We start from the raw sequence: 18,350 nt of genomic DNA on the forward strand, positions 1-18,350 counted from the left end.
ACCCTATATGGGAATTAACTGGCAAAGGACACAATTATTTAAAATCATGGATATTTGTCCTAAATGTGGATTATGATCCAAATTAATTGTAAAAAAGGAGATAATTCTGTTGTGATTTATTATATCAGCTGAAGCAAGAAGGGTCACATATGGGACTTAAAGGAGAAAGTTTTGTAAATGCAGGTCTACAGGTACATGACCAAGATTTTGGTAAACAAACTGTCCATACACCCATTTGTTTAACAGAATGAATGTCTGTGTTGCACAGCCCCAGTTTTGATAGATGAGTTTACCAATGTGACATATGTTTGCTCCTCCTTCCCTTCACCTCCTACCCCAACTCCCATCAGCAGATCTTTCCATTCTTAATGGTTCTGATGTGGTGTTTCAACCCCAAACATCAACAATTCCTTTCCTCCCACAGTTGCTACTCGACATGCTGTTACTCCAGAAGGCTGCCCGTTGATCTATATTCCAGCATCTGCAGCCTCTTGTGTCTCTTTTTCTATTCCCTCCCCCTTGGGTTTATGCTGCTTTGCCTAAAATTTGCCTCTTGTGTTGGGGACAAGCTCCATTGTCCGAGGTATTCTGTGTTCTCTGTTGGATTTATCAGTGCCTTTCATTTCTTTTCTGATCCTCATTTTCCCACTCCGACTCCAGCAAATGGAAACATATTCTTTGCGCCCACATTATCAAACCCTTTTTCATAATCTCAAAGACCTGTTCTGCGAAGCCCCTCAGCCTTCTCTGGGGCCTCAGTCTAATCAGTCTTTCAGAAGTAACGCGCAGCATATGCATTTCAGTATTGTTGGCGATCCTTCTCCAGGTGGGTGCCATCTCCAGATAACGGCAAGATAAAAGGGCTGGTTGCCTATGATTTCACAGAATGGACCTCTGACCCAGGTCGTGTTACAATGGGTTCAGTTGAATGCCGAATTAAACTTAAGTGCCCCACGTGTAAGACATCGGGCACAAAATGAATGCACATTTTTTTTCCAGAGCTCTGCCCAAACCAAAGTTTATTGGAACACGGAGGAATTGCCTAGCAACGTCTAAGGCTCACAATGTGTTCTTTGTCCTTTACATTGGCATTCCATTCCAACAGGGTACTACAGCTCAGTGGTGCAACAAGCTGGAGTGGTCTTCTTTCCAAAGTTAGTGAAAAATGTAGATAGTCAATTATATTTTTTTACAATAAAATAGTAAGAGTTCTAAAAATTAAAGAGAACCTTTCGGTACTTCAAAAGGAAAAACTCTGCTGTTCTGTTAAAAAAAAGTTCTGCTTCACTAATTTGCTTTATTTACGCTGTTACATAATACATTGTAGTTTCTGTGGGATCCCGTCAGCTTTCCCATCAGCTGTGCTCAAATGATTCATTCAGCAACAAGACAGGCTTGATTGTAACGCCAGTAGACACAATAAGGTCTAAACTCTGCAGTGGATGTTTATTGGCATTCCATTTTAAAAAAAGAGGCATTCAGTGATTGGTGAAAATATATAAAGGAGAAAAGATTGTTTTTATTCTGTGAGTTTTTAGGTTTTATTAATATGCTGCAGATTATGTGACACATCTGCTGATGGGGTCTTTGCCAATTTGTACCACATGTTTATCACATTAATCTATGCTTTCCTAACCAAAGTGGTGCAAAAAGCATGTCAACATCCCAAGTTAGGCATTGCATTTCTTCATTTTTAATGATGTGTCACGCTATCACCTAATCACAAGTTGCTCATGTGTGAAGATATTTCAACTTATCATCGAGAATCAGGAAGAAAAACAACTCAAAATATCCCAGTGATCTCATTGAATGGTGGGAAAAAGCTCGAGGGGCAGAACAGCCGCATCCTGAAACTATGTTTTCATCCCCAGTGTAATAGCTTCTTTCAAACAGTTTATCCTGTTTTTTTGACTGCAGTGCATTCTTACATTAGCAATGAGAAAGCACCATGAATATAGACCTTTAGTCAAGCTCCCATTTAGAAAAAGGAACACAAAGATTTGGGCAGCACAGTAATATATCTGTAGAGCTGCCACCTTACACCACCATTGCCCCTGCTTCAATTCTGGCCTCAGACACACTCTGTGCAGAGTTTGCATGTTGGCCCTGTGAGCGTGTGAGTTTCCTCCTTGTGGTCCAGTTGCTTCCCTCATCCCAATGACATGCATTACTTGTCCACTGTAAATTGCCCCTGTAGAACCTGCGGGAAGTAGATGAAAATGTGGGATGAATGTGGGATAAATGTAAATGGTGCCGAATGAGATATAGACTCATTAGGACCAAAAATAAGCCTCCATGCTCAGTCTCTTTATGAGTCTGTGATTAACATGGAATGAGCTGCCAGAGGAAGTAGCTGAGGCAGAAACAGTAACAACATGTAAAGGAAATGCGGCCAGATATGCAGATAGGAAAGGTTTAGAGGGGATATGGCCAAGCATGAACAAATGGGACTAGATAGGCTTTGATCGATAAGGATGAGTTGGGCCAAGGAACCTGCTTTCATGCTGTATCGACTCTTTGACCCTATGAGAGGACGGGGCTGAATGTTTTCAGAAATTTCTTCGACTTTGAAAGCAGGTAAAGTCTTTGAAGGACTGAACTCGCAGTTGCCCAACTATGTTTCCTTACTTCTTTATCGCTGTTTGTGCTTTTGGTGTGAGAACATGTCTCCTGGTGCTTTTCAGCACAATTTGACACTGAGGCATATAAAGTTCTGAAATATCAGATTGAAGTTGATAAGTTAAGTTGATATTCTCTTACAAGTTGGAGGCCATTCAGCTCATCGAGCTTATACCAGCCCTCTGCCCCATTACCTTTCTTACGTGCTGATCAAGTACCCCCTGCTTCTCCTACTATTCGCCTGTAGCAAAGTGTAATTTAGAGACTCCAGTAGAACATCTTTGGGACGTGAGAGGAAACGGGTTTAACCAGAGGAAGTCCACCGTGTCACACCAACAGCATGTGAGGTTCAGATTGAACTTGGGTTGCTGACAGCAGCACCAATGAAAGGAGGCCAACGTTAATGGAAGGAGAAGGTAGTTACCGTAGTTACTATTTTGGGGTAGCAGAGAAATTGTTGCTGAAAGTATCTTGCCCAGAGGGTGTCCCTTGCTGTGTTTGTAAATCCTGTGCTGTTCAGCTGGCAGGGGTACTTGCAAACATTTTTAACCCCTCGGCTTCAGTCTGAAGTTCCCACCAGCTCCCACCACTATCATCCCTGAACCTTACAATCACATGGTCACATGCCTTAATGACTTCCACCCACTGGCTCTGACAACCATCATCATGAAGTGCTTCAAGAGGCTGGTCATAGCATGCATTAATTCCAGTCTTCCAGACAATCTCGGTCCACTACATTTCGCATCCCACTGCAACATGTCTATGGCAGATGCCATCACTCTGACCCTACGCTCATCTCTGGAGCATCTGGAAAGTGAAAACACCCAATATAGACTATTGTTTATTGACTACAGTGCCACCTTCAATACCATAATTCCCAGTAAGATCATCACTAAATTCTAAGACCTGGGAGTCAAAGCCTCCCTCTGCAATTGAATCATCCACCTCTAACCAACAGACTGCATTGGTAAGGATAGGCACAGTTATTCATCCCAGAACTAGAATCAGAATCAGGTTTAATATCACCAGCATATGTCAACAAATTTGTTGACTTTGTGGCAGCAGTACAATGCAATACACAATAATAGGGATAACATTAATTGCAGTAAATATATATATACTTAATAGTTAAAATATGTAAGTAGTACAAAAATGGAAATATAAAAGTAGTGAGGTAGTGATTATGGGTTCAATGTCCATTCAGAAATCGGATGGCAGAGGGGAAGAAGCTGTTCCTGAATCGTTGGGTGTGTGCCTTCAGGCTCCTGTACCTCCTCCCTGATGGTAGTAATGAGAACAGGGCGTGTCCTGGCTGATGGGGGTCCTTAATGACGGACGCTGCATTTTTGAGGCATCGCTTCTTGAAGGTGTCCTGAATACTATAGAGGCTAATGCCTATGATGAAACTGACTAAGTATACAACTCTCTGCAGCATACTTCAATAATGTCATGATATGTGCCAGTGATATTAAACCTGATTTTGATTTTGATATTGAACGGTTCTCCAGTTCAATGAGGTTAGCTCTTAACCTTACAATCTACGTCATTATGATCATGCACTTTATTGTCTACCTGCATTCCACCTTCTCCATATCTGTAACACTTTATTTGGCTTTCTGTTGTTGTTTTACTTTGTTCTGCCTCAATACATTTTTTAATGAATTGATCTGTATGAACAATGTACAAGATAAGCTTTCACTGTACCTTGGTACACGTGGACAATAATACCAATTCCGATTACCAAACCCAGTGACTGTGTTGACACAGGATACGGCAGATGCTTGAGCAACACATAAAATACTGGAGCAGCTCAGCAGTTCAGGTCGTATCTATGGAGGAAAATCACTCAGCAACTTTTTGGGTGAAGATAATATGGCCCTGCTAGAGTTGAACTTGAGCGCTGCGCTCAGTGACAGCGATTTCTCTTGTTCTGTATTTGTAGGTATTCACTGTGACAGTGTTTGTGCTGAAGGACGATGGGGGCCAAACTGTACCCTGTCATGTCACTGCAAGAATGGGGCATCTTGCTCACCAGGCGATGGAGTCTGCAAGTGTGCTCCGGGATACCGAGGAACTACCTGTCAACGTAGTAAGAAACCCAGCAATTGTCAAATCTGATCTAATTTTAGTATTTCAGCAGAAACTTTCTTGTAGTTAGAATCTTAAGGCTAAATGTTAGTACTTAAAATCAGGCTTGTTGTATTGGAGATTGGTGTTATGCCCTTGTAGGTCTCAGACCTAATTTAATTGACCGCTACCTTGCTCACTAATATCTTCACAAGTGGCTTAGGGTCAGATTACTCCCGTGTGTTGAAGGTGTTTTATAATTATTATATCTAACTTTTTAGTATTGCTTTTCTGTCAAGCACCATTGAGCTAAGGGACCGTAACTGGTAAACTTTCCATTCCAGTTTGTTCTCCTGGATTCTACGGGCATCGTTGTAGTCAAGCCTGTCCTCATTGTGTGCACAGTAATGGGCCTTGTCACCACATCACTGGCCAGTGTGAGTGCCTGCCTGGCTTCACAGGAGCTCTCTGCAATGAAGGTACTTTCATCTTCCCCATATGGACTAGAAATGTTGGGGTCTTGTTTGCACTGAGCCCCAGTGTGGATCTGTACACATGCCATGTTGATGGGCAGAAGTCAATGTTTTGGCACCTGCCCTTCTGTTTCAGCAGGTGGTGTTTTCCCTCCTGGTCAGCCCACACTTCTCTATTTCCGGTATCTGAGCTGGTGACCATGAAGCAATGGTGATACCTTTACAACAGGAATGGTCTATCACTTTATTAGCAAGGACCAACAAAAGGAAGCAAAGGTTAAGTGGAGTGGCAATTGTTGGAGTGGGCCATGCTAGAGCTGCCAGGTTTTGGCTTAGCAGGCTTCGGTGAGAACAGGCAGAAGCTAGAATTTAAGCTTGAGAAGTTAGAGCCAAAGGTATAACAAGTGTAGGCAGGATAGTGGAAGGCTTCTCCTGTAAGATGAGGGATTGCAGGGAACCTATCGGTCTCCCTGATGACTACATCTGAGGGAAGAGCATCCAACTTCAGCTCCTGACTGAGAACGTCAAGGAACTGGAGCTAGAACTGGATGTACTCAGGACCATCTTGGAGGCTGAAAACCTCACAGACAAAACTTTTACTGAGGTGGTCACGCCCTGAGTGCAGGATTCCGATAGTAGATGAGTGATCACCAGGAGAGGTAAGGGAAATAAGCAGTCAGTGCAGGGTTATACTCTGGCCATTCCCCTCAGAAACAAGTATAACCCTTTAGATACTGCCGGGGGGAGGCGGGGAATGACTTAACAGGGCACACCAGCCTGTGGCCAGCTCAGCAGGGAAAGGTGAATTCAGGCACAGATATAGATATAGAAGACTCGATAGATAAGGGGACAAACAGGAGATTCTGTGCCTGCAAGAGAGACACCAGGATGGTGTGTTGCCTCCCAGGTGCGAAGGCTCAGGATGTCCTGGAGCAGCGGCAGAATATTCTCAAGAGGGAAGGGGAGCAGCCAATCATGGTGCACATTGGTGCCAATGACATAGGTAGAAAGGGAAAAGAGGTCCTGTGCAATGAGTATAGGGAGTTAGGAAAGAGGTTGATGAGCAGGACCTCCTAAGGTAGTAATTTCTGGATTACTCCCAGTGACACATGCTAGTCAGGGCAGGGATAGGATGATAGTACAGAGAAATGAGTGGCTGAGGAACTGGCTCAGGACAGGTTTTGTTGTCCTTGGAAAATTGGAATTATTAATTTTCTGGCGCAGAGATGACCTGTACAAAAGGGGCAGGTTGTACCTAAACTGGAAAGGAACCAATATCGTGCCAGTGCTACTCAGAAGGGTTTAAAATAATTTGGTAGGGGGATGGGAACCAGAGCACCAGTTCAGAAAGTGGAGGGATGAAGAAGGTAGATATCAGGACTAGTAAAAGCAGGCAAGAGCAAAATAATACAAGGGGTGATTGATACGTTCGTGGCCTAAGGTAGTAGGAGTCAATTTTAGAAAACCTAGTACATTTATTTTTCAACATAGTCCCCTCCTACGTTTATACACTTAGTCCAGCGGTCGTGGAGCATACAGATCTTGGACCTCCAGAAAGTGTCCACAGATGGGTGATTGATAAGTTCGTGGCCTAAGGTAGAAGGAGATGAGTTATACAGCTCTCTTTACATGCACATGCAATTCAACTCTTTGAGTGATTATGCAGAAAGTTTGAATAACATCAGGGTGATTGGTGGCCATGAACTTATCTATCACCCCTGCTGTGGACCCTTCCTGGAGGTCAAAGATCCATATGCTCCACGACCGCTGGACTAAGTGTGTAAATGTAGGAGGGGTTATGTTGAAAAATAAATGTGCTAGGTTTTCTAAAATTGACTCCTTCTACCTTAGGCCACAAACATCAATCACCTCTTGTAGATGCAATGGGATGGATAGCTTGAAGTTAGTATACTTTAATACTAGGAGTATTATTGGTAAACATGATGAACTTAGAGTATGGATCAGTACATGGAACTATGATGTTGAGGCCATTACAGAGACTTGACTGAGAGAGGGACAGAATTGGATACTTAATGTCTCAGGGTTTCAGTGTTCTAGAAAAAATAGAGAGAAGGTAAAATAGGGTTGCTGGCATGGGGAACCTCTACTTTCCTAATATAAACTGGGACGTTTTGAGTGTAAAAGGTTTAGATAGTCAGAATTTGCCAGGACGGATTCTTAAATCAGCATGTAGATAGTCCAACAAGAAGAAGGGCTCTACTGGACCTGGTGTTGGGTAATGAGCCTGACCAGGTGACTGACCTTTCAGTGGGTGAACAGTTAGGGAACAGTTACCACAACACCTTAGGTTTTAAGATAGCTATAGATAAATATGGATCTTGCAGGTGAGTATTAAGTTGGAGTAGGGTAAATTACGAGAGTATTATGGCTGGAACTAAAGAGAGGTAATTGGGAACAGTTGTTTTTGGGCAAGTCTACATCTGACATGTGGAGGGTGTTTAATGACCAACAGCACAGAGTACAGGACAGGGATGTTTCAGTCAGAAGAAAGAACAAGGACGGCAAGGTAAGATAATTTTGGATGTTGAAAGAGGTGATGAATTTGGCCAAGAAGAAAAAGGAGAAGAATGTAAAGCTTAGGAAGCTAGAACCAAACAGAACCCTGGAAGATTATGAAGAAGCCAGAAAATAACTGAAGAAGGGGATTGGGAAAGCCGGAGGAGTCATGAAAAGTTCTTGGCAAATGGGATTAAAGAGAATCTCAAGCATTCTATACATTATATATACTATATCAAAAGCAAGATGATAATTGGGGTCAAGATAGGGCTACTCAAGGATAAAGGGGAGAACATATACTTTGATGCAGGGGATGTGGGTGAGGTCCTTAATGATAGGCACACGAATGTGAGGAAAATAGAAGAATATGGATCGTGTAGGCAGAAGAGATTAGTTTAGATTGCCATTTGACTACTAATTTAATTGGTTCACCCAACATATTGGCTGAAGGGCTTGTTTCTGTGCTGCACTGTTCTATGTTCTATCTAACTTGGAGGGAGCATTGTGCATGGTGGTGTTCCCGTACAACCACTGCCCTTATTCTTCAAAGCAATAGATGTGGTGGATTTGTGAGATGTTACTGAACTAGCCTAGGTGAGTAATTGCTCTTCTTTTTGCAAACGGTACACATTGTGCACTGATAATAGGAGGATTAATGTTATGGTGATAGATGGATCGTCAGTCCCCTGGGTTGCTTTATTCTGAATGATTGTGATCAGCCGTCGTAGGGGCAGAGAGCAAATATTCTGTTGCACTCCTGACTTGTGCCTTCCTGCCGGTTGGAAAACTCATGAGATGATAGTCAGCCTCTGGCAGCACAGGAATCTATGACAATGGCGAGTGGGATTCAACTGCAAGGGCATCATTTATTGCCCATCCCCTACCTGACGTCAGGAGGCGGTGGTGAGCCACCTTACTGATCTGCTGCAACTTCATTCAGTAGCAAACCTCAGGATATTCAGGACACACTGAGGTGTCAACCACGCCCTCCTCTTGTGCCAAGATGAGGCCACCTTCAGGGAAGAGGAACAACAACTTATATTCTGTCTGGTTACCTTCCAACCTGATGGTATGAATATCGATTTCTCTTTCCAACAACCAAAATTCCACCTCCCCCTCCCCACTCCCCTGTCCATTCCCCCCTCTGACATTTTACTTCTCATATGCCTATTACTTCCTCCTGAGTCCCCTCCTTTACAGTCCACTCTCCTATCCTATCAGATTCTTTCTTCTCCAGCCCTTGACCTTTCTCACGCACCTGGTTTCACCCATCACCTTCCAGCTAGCTTCTTTCCCCTCCTCCCACCATTTAATTCAGGCATCTCCATATTCCACCCCCCTCCCCAGCTTCCCTCTCAGTCCTGAAGAAGGGTCTCACCCGAAACGTCGACTGTACTCTTTTCCATAGATGCTGCCTGACCTGCTGAGTCCCTTCTGCATTTTGTGTGTGTTGCTTGGATTCCCAGCATCTGCAGATTTTATGTGTATTCAGGATGTTCGCACTGGGATGGGAGATGGGGTTAAAGTGATGGTAATATCTTTGAATGTTAAAGAAAGCTGATTAGATCTTGCCTATTAGAAAAAGTCACCACCCAGCAGTAGTCTGTTCCAAATTTTGTTTCCAATTTATTGACCCATGTTCGAATTGACAACCACAAGAAAATAATTCAGTATGCGTTATGTAGATTTTGATTTGAAAATTTTCCATTGTATCAGAATAGTATGCAATAAAGAATCCAATCTACCATGCCTGCTTTTGCATTTTAGATTATGTTTTTGTTCACAGTGTGCCCCAGTGGAAAATTTGGGAAGAGCTGTTCTGGTTCCTGCACTTGTACAAACAATGGAACGTGTAACCCCATCGACGGCTCCTGTCAATGCTACCCAGGGTGGATTGGAAGTGACTGTTCACAACGTAAGTATCAACAGTTCTTTCCTGTAGACTGTATTTCATGTGGATTTTTAAAATAGGTCCACAATTTTTTTTAAACTTTTGTAGGAGCTTTAATCAAACCCTCTGTGAATCTAGTGCGACTACAGACTGTTGCATTATGTGACTGATATCAACAGATTTTTAGAGATTACTTGTTGGGCCACAGTGGGAACACTGTGACTGTTTTTAGGCATCCGACTTTGGGAACAATGTTGAGGCTGTAGTGACCCTGTAGAAGTGAATGGAACCAGGTCCTTAACAGGAATGAGGGACGAGGTCACTCAGACATTTCCTCAGACCAGAGACAGTTCTTTAGTAAAGGTACTTAAAATGATGAATGATTATGTGGATGAGAAGAAACCTTCCTCTGGCAGGAGGGTCAGAAAGTAAAGAACACAGATTAAGGGGGAAGAATATCCAGAGTGGAAGTTGGGGAGTCATTTTTGTTTTGTAAGCAGTGAGTGGTTCTGATCCACATTGTGCTGCCTGAAAGAGAAGCAGAGTCAATTATAATTCTCAGAAGGGAGTTGTATATATGCTTGAGAAGGATAAACCTGCAGATCTGTGGGAAAGATCTAGGAAAAATCAGAGCGCAGACACATTGCACTAAGTGGCCATTACTTACTGATTCTGTTGCCAAGAAACTGGATAACATCATATTGTTTATCCCCAGCACAATGCAATCCAGCATTGTTTTAACCTGGAGTATCTCACTGGTGATCATTTTCAGCACAGGTACCGACAATCCCAAAATTAGACCAGGCACGGTGTTTGCAATCCAAGTTAGTATGTCTGGTATATTCCCAGTAAATGGCAGACTGTGTGGGCATGGGTATTAACCCCTCTTAAGATAAATTGGAATTCTCCTGTTCCAGTCAATGGCTGTGGCAAAATAGTCCAAGAAGCACAGTGCACTGTATTCAGTGTTTCCTCTTGATTTAAGAGGTGACTCTGAAGTCCTCAGTACACATAATATCTGTCTCCAGATCTGACTACAGATCTCAACTTTCCTAACATCACCAGGGCATGCTCTCACAAGGAGAGGGTGTTTGTTGCAGGATTGGGCTAATGAGCAAACTATCCAACGAAGCTTCATGTTGGGTGTTAGAGTCAGCTCAGGGAAAGGAGGAGGTCTCAGGGAAGGAGACAGAGGGAGACTTGGTGGTCCTTCATTCCATGGAGAGTAGGTCTCTCACCTCCAGGGAGGTGCGGTGTAGTAGTTGAAAGTGCCTTCCTCTTAGCTGCCTGGATGACCTCCCTCCTTTGCCACTTACCCCTTGGAATTCTAACTTAAATCAATGAAAGATATTGAATTCACCTTTTCATTATCCTAAATTGACCTGTATGTAGAGGACTTGAGAGTGACAATTGTCTCAGAATACATTAGGGTGTGTGATGGTATTGGTTTGCTGACTGCCAAGTTCTAAACTCTCACAAAAAGCCGAAGCCTTATCAGTGCCTCAGCAGGAAACCGGTGTGTCGTGGGAGTACACGGAAGATCGAAAGCAGTGAGCTGGCTGCTGGCTGTGTGCCCAGAGACCTGAGTTCTTTGGGCACAGAGCTCGGAAAAAGCGACGCAAGAGACTTTTAACATCGTAAATCAGTGAGTTGTTTGGTATATCTCCCCTCTCACTGTGAAACGGGGACACCTCTTTTTCCCTTATTAGGAGGAGAGAGAGCCTGTGGTATGTCAAATTACCAGGTGAACTAGTAGTCTTTGGGGTACTGCAAGTCTGTGTCTTTACTGATGCTTTGATGCATGTTTGAGTGCTCGGTGGTGGGCGCCGATGCTTTTTTTTGCCAGTGGGGGAGGGGGGATCATTGCTTTGCTGCTGCTTACACATTGGTGGGGGGAGTTGGTGGGGAGCTTTGTGGTTCTAACATTTAACTGTCATTCATTCGTTGGGGTACTCCTGTTTTCGTGGATGGTTGTGAAGAAAAAGAATTTCAGGACATACAGTATATTGTATACATTGCTCTGACATTAAATGTACCTTTGAAACCTTTGAATATAAATAGCCCTGAGTACTCCTAATAAAGGCGAAATTATACTTTAACTACCCAAACTTCAAAAACTAGTTCACTTCCTTGTTTATTCCCTGGTGAGTTTAGCTGCCATTACCCACTATTCAAGCAGTGGGTCCCCTCTCCCTACCAAGAAGATTCTTCCAACTAAAAAAGTAGTTTAAAACACATTTCATTTATTTTCAGTGATACCTTTTAAATCCAAATAACACTCTTGGAACACATTTAAAACCCTCAGAGGATTTCCATGTTATAAAACATTTCTATAACACAAAGGATTCCAAAACGCAGGTACAATTCCTATAAACTAAAAAGACATACTAAAGATGCAGGCAAATGAAACACCCATCGCAGAAATTGAAGGCAGAACAATGGTCTCAAGTTCACACCATTTTTCTTTCATGTTTATTGATGTTCCTTAACCATTCGTAATAAGCCTGAACTGCTCTCTACATTTATGCCCTTTTTCTGCCACATGGGTGTTTTCACATGTACAGTATTAGATTAGATTAGATTATGAGAACACTCAGTCCTCTTTTATTGTCATTTAGAAATGCATATATGCATTAAGAAATGATACAATGTTCCTTCAGAGTGACATCACAGAAAACAGGACAAACTAAAGACTAACACTGACAGAACCACATATAGTTACAGCAGTGCAAAACAATACCATAATTTGATAAAGAACAGACCATGGACATGGTTAAAAAAAGAAGTCTCAAGTCCTGATCGACTCCCAAGTCCCCGATAGCAGGCGGCAAAAGGGAGAAACTCCCTGCCATAAACCTTCAAGGCGCCAACAACTGCCGATGCCTTGGAAGCACGCCGACCACAGCCAACACTGAGTCCGTCCATCCAAAAACTTAAAGCCTCCGACCAGCCTCTCCGATACAGCCTCCCGAACGCCATCCTCCGCCGAACACCTTTGACCTAGCCTTGGCCGCCAAAACAAGCAAAGCCGGTATGATATTTCCTCAGGTACCTTTTTTACACAAAAGGCTCAAAGCTTTTTGGAGACTTAAATCTCAGCTAATACTGTAAATCTAACCTCCTTGATTTTACAAGTAACAACTACTGTGTTTAGAATACCTCTCTGGTTGTGGCTGCCATAGGGTGTGCAGCTTTAAAGAGAAGATCTCCTCTGAATGTTGTGTGGCAAAGTGGTAGCAACTTCACTGAAGGTAACTAGTTCTGCCAGGGACCAAAACTCTTATGCTCTTTCTGATCGACAAACACACCACTGTTGCATATTTTTTTCCAGAATCTTTTCGGTGAAATTGATATTTCATTGCACCAGATAGAACACGGTTCAACTGCTAGACATGGAGATTTCTTTCTCAAGGAAATATAATTTTCCTTTGCTTCTGTGTGTGATCATGGGAACAACAGAGGCAATTAAAATGACCTGAGTCACTGAGATACCCTGGAGTAAAAACTAGACCTGATGACATTGAAACAGCTTCCTCCCATTGCTGCTTTAGTTATTCTGAGCTTAATTATGAACAACACTAGGAGTTTTGCAGAACTAGTTAGCACAGAAGGAGGTCATTGAGACCATGCACCACACATGGTTTTATGAAATGGCATCCTCAACTTAGTCACATTCCTTTACTTTTTTCCCTCCACACTCAATGACCCAACTCTGTTTTGAAGGTTACTCCTCGCACTTCGCTGCCAAACGATGCATTTCAGATTCTCAGAATTGCCAAAATTCTTGGTTCATCTTATGACATGTAAAAAAATCTTTTTTATTTTCAATATGGAGAGATTCTGTAAGGTTATCTTACATTCTCTAGATTAACATGAGATAGAGAGATCAACTCTGGAACAAGCAGGTTTCATCTCTGGATAAGAGGTCACTCATTTGGAATGGAGAGCGTTCTTTAACCATTTTGGTGAATCTTCAGGATTTGCTGTGACAGAGGAGATGGGTCCTTGTGTGGACCAATAGATTTTTGGACTTTGAGGAAAATTGTGGCTGTGGAGATTGGACTGAAAGGTGTATTTGCTTAAAGGAGCAGGCAGTGTCTCACTAAATGGTGGAATAGCTGTGTGACTCTTGCTGCTCTTACTTGTTACAGTATTTCCCTTAAAATTCACTCTTGATATGAAGCATGTGAACATTGAGTGACTCCTGTCTCTTTTTATTTCCTCAGCCTGTCCCCCAGGATACTGGGGTCCGAACTGTATCCACACCTGTAACTGCCACAACGGAGCCCACTGCAGTGCTTATGATGGGGAATGCAAGTGCACGCCAGGCTGGACTGGACTCTACTGCACACAGAGTAAGGTCCCATTTGCTCTCTCCACAGACACAAGCTGGCCTGCTGAGTGCAGCTCAGCATTTCAGAATTAGAATCAGAATCCTGTTAATATCACCAGCATGTTGTTGTTTTTGCAGCAATGGTACATAATAACAAAAAACGCTGAATTACAGTGTGCATATGTATATGATATATATATATTCGAAAATTGGATGGCAGAGAGGAAGAAACTGTTCCTGAATTGCTGTGTGTGTGCCTTCAGGCTCCTGTACCTCCTTCCTGATGGTAGCAATGAGAAGAGAGCATGTCCTCAGTGATGGGGGGGTGGGGGGTGTCCTTAATAATGGATGCCAACTTTTTAAGGCATTGTTCCTTGAAGAGGTCCTGGATGCCACAGAGACTAGTACCCATGATGGAACTGACTGAGTTCACAACTTTCTGCAACTTCTTTTGATCCTGTGCAGTAGCTCCCCCATCGTACCAGATGGTGATGCAGCCCTTAATCATGTTAGCACTGTAGATCAATGTTTAATTACAATTGAAATTAAAATTATCTGGCATATTTTAAAACAGCACTTTGAAAAAGTTGGACTTGTTGATTTCAAACATGTCAACTTCAAAGTTGTAGCAAGGTTCTGCTTGGTGATTTTCGCTAAAACTTAACTCTTAGTTTGTTTGTTTGTTCATTCATGGGTTGGGGATTTTCTGGCTGGGCCTCATTTATTACCTTGAAATGAATTGCCTGCTGAGCCAATGCAAAAGATACTTGACAGTCAGTCACATTACTCTAGACCAGGAATCACATGGAGGTCAGACTGGATAAAGAAGACAGTTTTACTTCCCTGGAGATACTAGGTAGGATAAATTTTAAATCAAGGTCACAGTGTGCAGTTCAGGCAGAATTAATAATTAGCAGAGATCAGTGTTGGGGCTCTAGATATTCTCAATTTACTGTATATCAATAATTTGTTTGACGGAACAAAACACAATATATTCAGATTTGCTGGTTATACAAAGCTGGGTGATGGTGTTGCTTGTGAGGAGGCTTTAGACAGACTAAGTGAATGGACAAGGACATAAGAAGTAGAATGAAGGCAGAAGATAAGGTCACTTTGTCAGAAAATATAGAACAGTGGAGTGTTTATTAAGCAGAGATAGTTTGAAAGGACTTGGTGTTCTGGGGTCTTGGGTATTCTTGTACACATCACTGAAAGTTAATGCAATCAGGAAGAATGTAAGGGGATATCAGCACAAGATGTCTTCTTCCAAATATAGATCTTCGGTGATGCTATCATTCTGCTGAAGAAACTCAGCATCTCTGGAGAAAAAGGAATTGTCAACATTTGGGGTGGAAACCCTGCAAAAAGGCAGATGCTGCTCGACCCGCTAAGATCCCCCAGCAAACTCTTACTTCATGTGCCAGTACCTGCAGTCTCTTCTCTCTCCTGGTGAGACCACACTTAGAGCACTGTGTGTAAATCAAAGCAAGGAAGGGATCCTTGCATCAAGGTTCCTCTAGATTGATTTGTGTGATGGTGAGTTTGTCATAAGAGGGAACATTATACACTTTGGGTCTGTGCTGAATTCAGACATCCAAGAGAAAATGTAATTGAAGTACAATAAAAAAGCATCCTTGGAGGACTTAAGAGTTAATGATTCCGCTGGCCAAGATGACATGAAACAGGAGTCAAAGTCTCAAAATAAGAGGTTGGTCATTCAGGATTATTGAGGAATTTGGGAATGACCCTAGTTTCTGCACTTCATTGGAGCCGTAGATCTGGACAGGTAGTGTAATAATAAGATTTAATGTGCTGACAAAAAGTAATAGTAAATAAATGTGCTAATGTATAACTTGTGTTGAACCAAATATGACAATAGCAAGATATCTTTTAGTGATTTTCAATAAATAGATTTTATCTTTTACTTTCCACTCAAACCAGTTGCAAAGCTGCTGAAAGTCACAACTGGTTACAGTGTAGTGAGAGCACGAGGACATCTGGGATTAATGAACTGGGAAAACATTGGGGTAGTTCCAAAGAGTATTGGACTGGGGAATAAACAGTATAAAGAAGGAGAAGAAGGGTGCGCTGAAAAGGCATTCATTCAAAGCAAATCAGTCACAGAAAAAGCCGAGAGCAAGAACAGAGAGGGGAAAAATGCAGCAGGCTAGGCAGCATCTCTAGGAAGAGGTACAGTCGACGTTTCAGGCCGAGACCCTTCATCAGGACTCGGCCTGAAACTTCGACTGTACCTCTTCCTAGAGTCTTGGCCTGAAACGTCAACTGTACCTCTTCCTAGAGATGCTGCCTGGCTTGCTGCATTCACCAGCAACTTTGATGTGTGTTGCTTGAATTCCCAGCATCTGCAGAATTCCTGTTGTTAGGGGGAAATTGTGATTTTTTTTTGCAAACTTGTTTCAAGGAAGCTTAAAGGAAGATATGAGATTCTATGCACAGTGTAGTTATTTTCTGGTGCCAAAGAGGTTCACTTCCCAGAAATCATTATGCTATTTAAATTGTATTCATGCTTTTAATCGTATTTTAAATATCTACAATGATTTAACAGAAATTAATGGGCAAATGCAACTGATTCATGAACAAACTTGAGGCAGCAAGGATAAGGTGGAGTTCAGACAAACCTATGACAAACACAAAATATTGCACATAGCATTGTTAATTCAGTGGAATGTTCCAAGATGTTTCTGAGGAGAGTATTCACACAGTTATAACTGTGAATTGGGGAAAGAGGTAGCAAAAGAGATGTACTGAGACAATCTCATTTCATATAGAGTCTTACAGAGGAGAAAGAGGCAGAGAGATTTGTGGAAAGGATTACAAGGCTTAGGAGCTCGTGCAGAAGGCACAACATGGTAGCGTAGTGGTTAACACACCATTTTATAGTACCAGTGACCAGGTTCAATTCCCACCACTGTCTGTAAGGAGTTTCTACATTCTCTCCGTGACCATGTGGGTTTCCTCCAGGTGCTCGGGTTTCCTCAGAGAGTTCAAAGGCATACCAGTTGGTAGGTTAATTGGTCATTGTCAATTGTCCTATGATTAGGCTGGGATTAAATCGGGGGGAATTGCTGGGCGACGTGGCTCAAAGGGCTGAAAGGGCCTATTCCGCACTGTATATCATTAAATAAATGTTAAAAACTACTCTCTGTGATGGAGCCACAGTGTCAGAGCTTTGGAGTTTAATTGGGTTGATTCCCAGAAATGCATTTTAATCTACAATAGCAATTCAACAGCAACTTCTGAAAAAGTGCGCTCATCTCTGACCCTGCCCCTGTGCGGCAACATTGCTCCTGCTGTCAACTTGACCATAAATCCTGTTGTGTAACCGCTTCCACCCAGATTCAATCTGCAATTGCTTTATTCAGTGGCTTCATCTTGCTTTCTTTCTGTGACTGCAGGATGCCCCTTGGGTTACTTTGGGAAGGACTGTGCCGAGCTGTGCCAGTGTCAGAATGGAGCAGACTGTGACCATATCTCCGGGCAGTGCACTTGTCGCATTGGATTCATGGGCAAATACTGTCAACAAAGTAAGTCAAGAAAGCTGAATCCATATAGCATGGAGACGTGCCCTTCACTCCAGCTTGTCTATTCTGGCCAAGGTGTCTTTCTGAGCAGGTCCTATTTGCTTGCATTTGGCCCATATCTTCCTAAACATGTGCCTCTCCAAATGTCTTCTAATTGTACTTGACTCTAACACATTCTCTGGCTCATTCCATATGCCCACCACCATCTGTGTGAAAAAGTAACCCCTCAGATCCTTTTTAAGTATTTCACATAAAACTATGTTCTCTAGTTTTAGATTCTCCATCCTTGTGAAACAGACAATGCTGAACTACCCTATTTCTGCCTCTCATGATTTTATAAACCTCTATAAGGTCACCACTAATGAACATCTGAAGGACGCATCTCAGCGCACAAGTAACAATGTTCTAACCGGCCTCCTCTTTGCTGTGTTAGTCTATGCACGGCTCTGGAGAGGAGAGTGAACCATGGGAGAAAGGGAAGAACGAGGGGCACCAGGGAGAGGTGATAGGCAGGTGAGGAGAAGAGGTAAGAGGCCAGAGTGGGGAATAGAAGAAGAGATGATGGGGAGGGCATTATTTTTTACTGGAAGGAGAAATTGATGTTCATGCCTTCATGTTGGAGACTACCTCGGTAGAACGTATAACCAATTAAAGGAAGTTGGGGTGTGGGCAGATGGGAACTGTAGAGAAAGCTCATTATTAACCAGTGCTGTAAGAATTTCTATGATTCTTAACTGCTGAGGGTAGGCATTGTTAGTGGTTATCCAGCCCATTCTGGTCTGGTATCGCTGTTCCATCTAGTGGCAATAAATTCAATTGCATTTTTAACCAATTCAGTCAATGGCACAGGCTTTGAATTGGAATCAGGGAGTAAAGGGAATTACAGCCAGGAGTAGTGCCATCTGGCC

The 18,350-nt window shown here is 42.6% G+C and overlaps 1 protein-coding gene across 2 annotated transcripts in view; it reads left to right on the plus strand.

Annotated features, from left to right (window-relative positions):
* megf10 (multiple EGF-like-domains 10) overlaps positions 1–18,350 on the plus strand; it is a 171,780-nt gene that overhangs the window by 133,534 nt on the left and 19,896 nt on the right. For both annotated transcript variants that reach the window (XM_072258063.1, XM_072258064.1), the window contains exons 14-18: positions 4,562–4,708; positions 5,031–5,165; positions 9,463–9,591; positions 13,794–13,922; positions 17,317–17,445. In XM_072258063.1, coding sequence (XP_072114164.1) covers positions 4,562–4,708; positions 5,031–5,165; positions 9,463–9,591; positions 13,794–13,922; positions 17,317–17,445 — 669 coding nt within the window. The remainder of the gene's footprint in view (positions 1–4,561; positions 4,709–5,030; positions 5,166–9,462; positions 9,592–13,793; positions 13,923–17,316; positions 17,446–18,350) is intronic.

This window comes from Mobula birostris, chromosome 5, assembly GCF_030028105.1.
Source record: "Mobula birostris isolate sMobBir1 chromosome 5, sMobBir1.hap1, whole genome shotgun sequence".
NCBI classification, from domain to species: Eukaryota; Metazoa; Chordata; class Chondrichthyes; order Myliobatiformes; family Myliobatidae; genus Mobula; species Mobula birostris.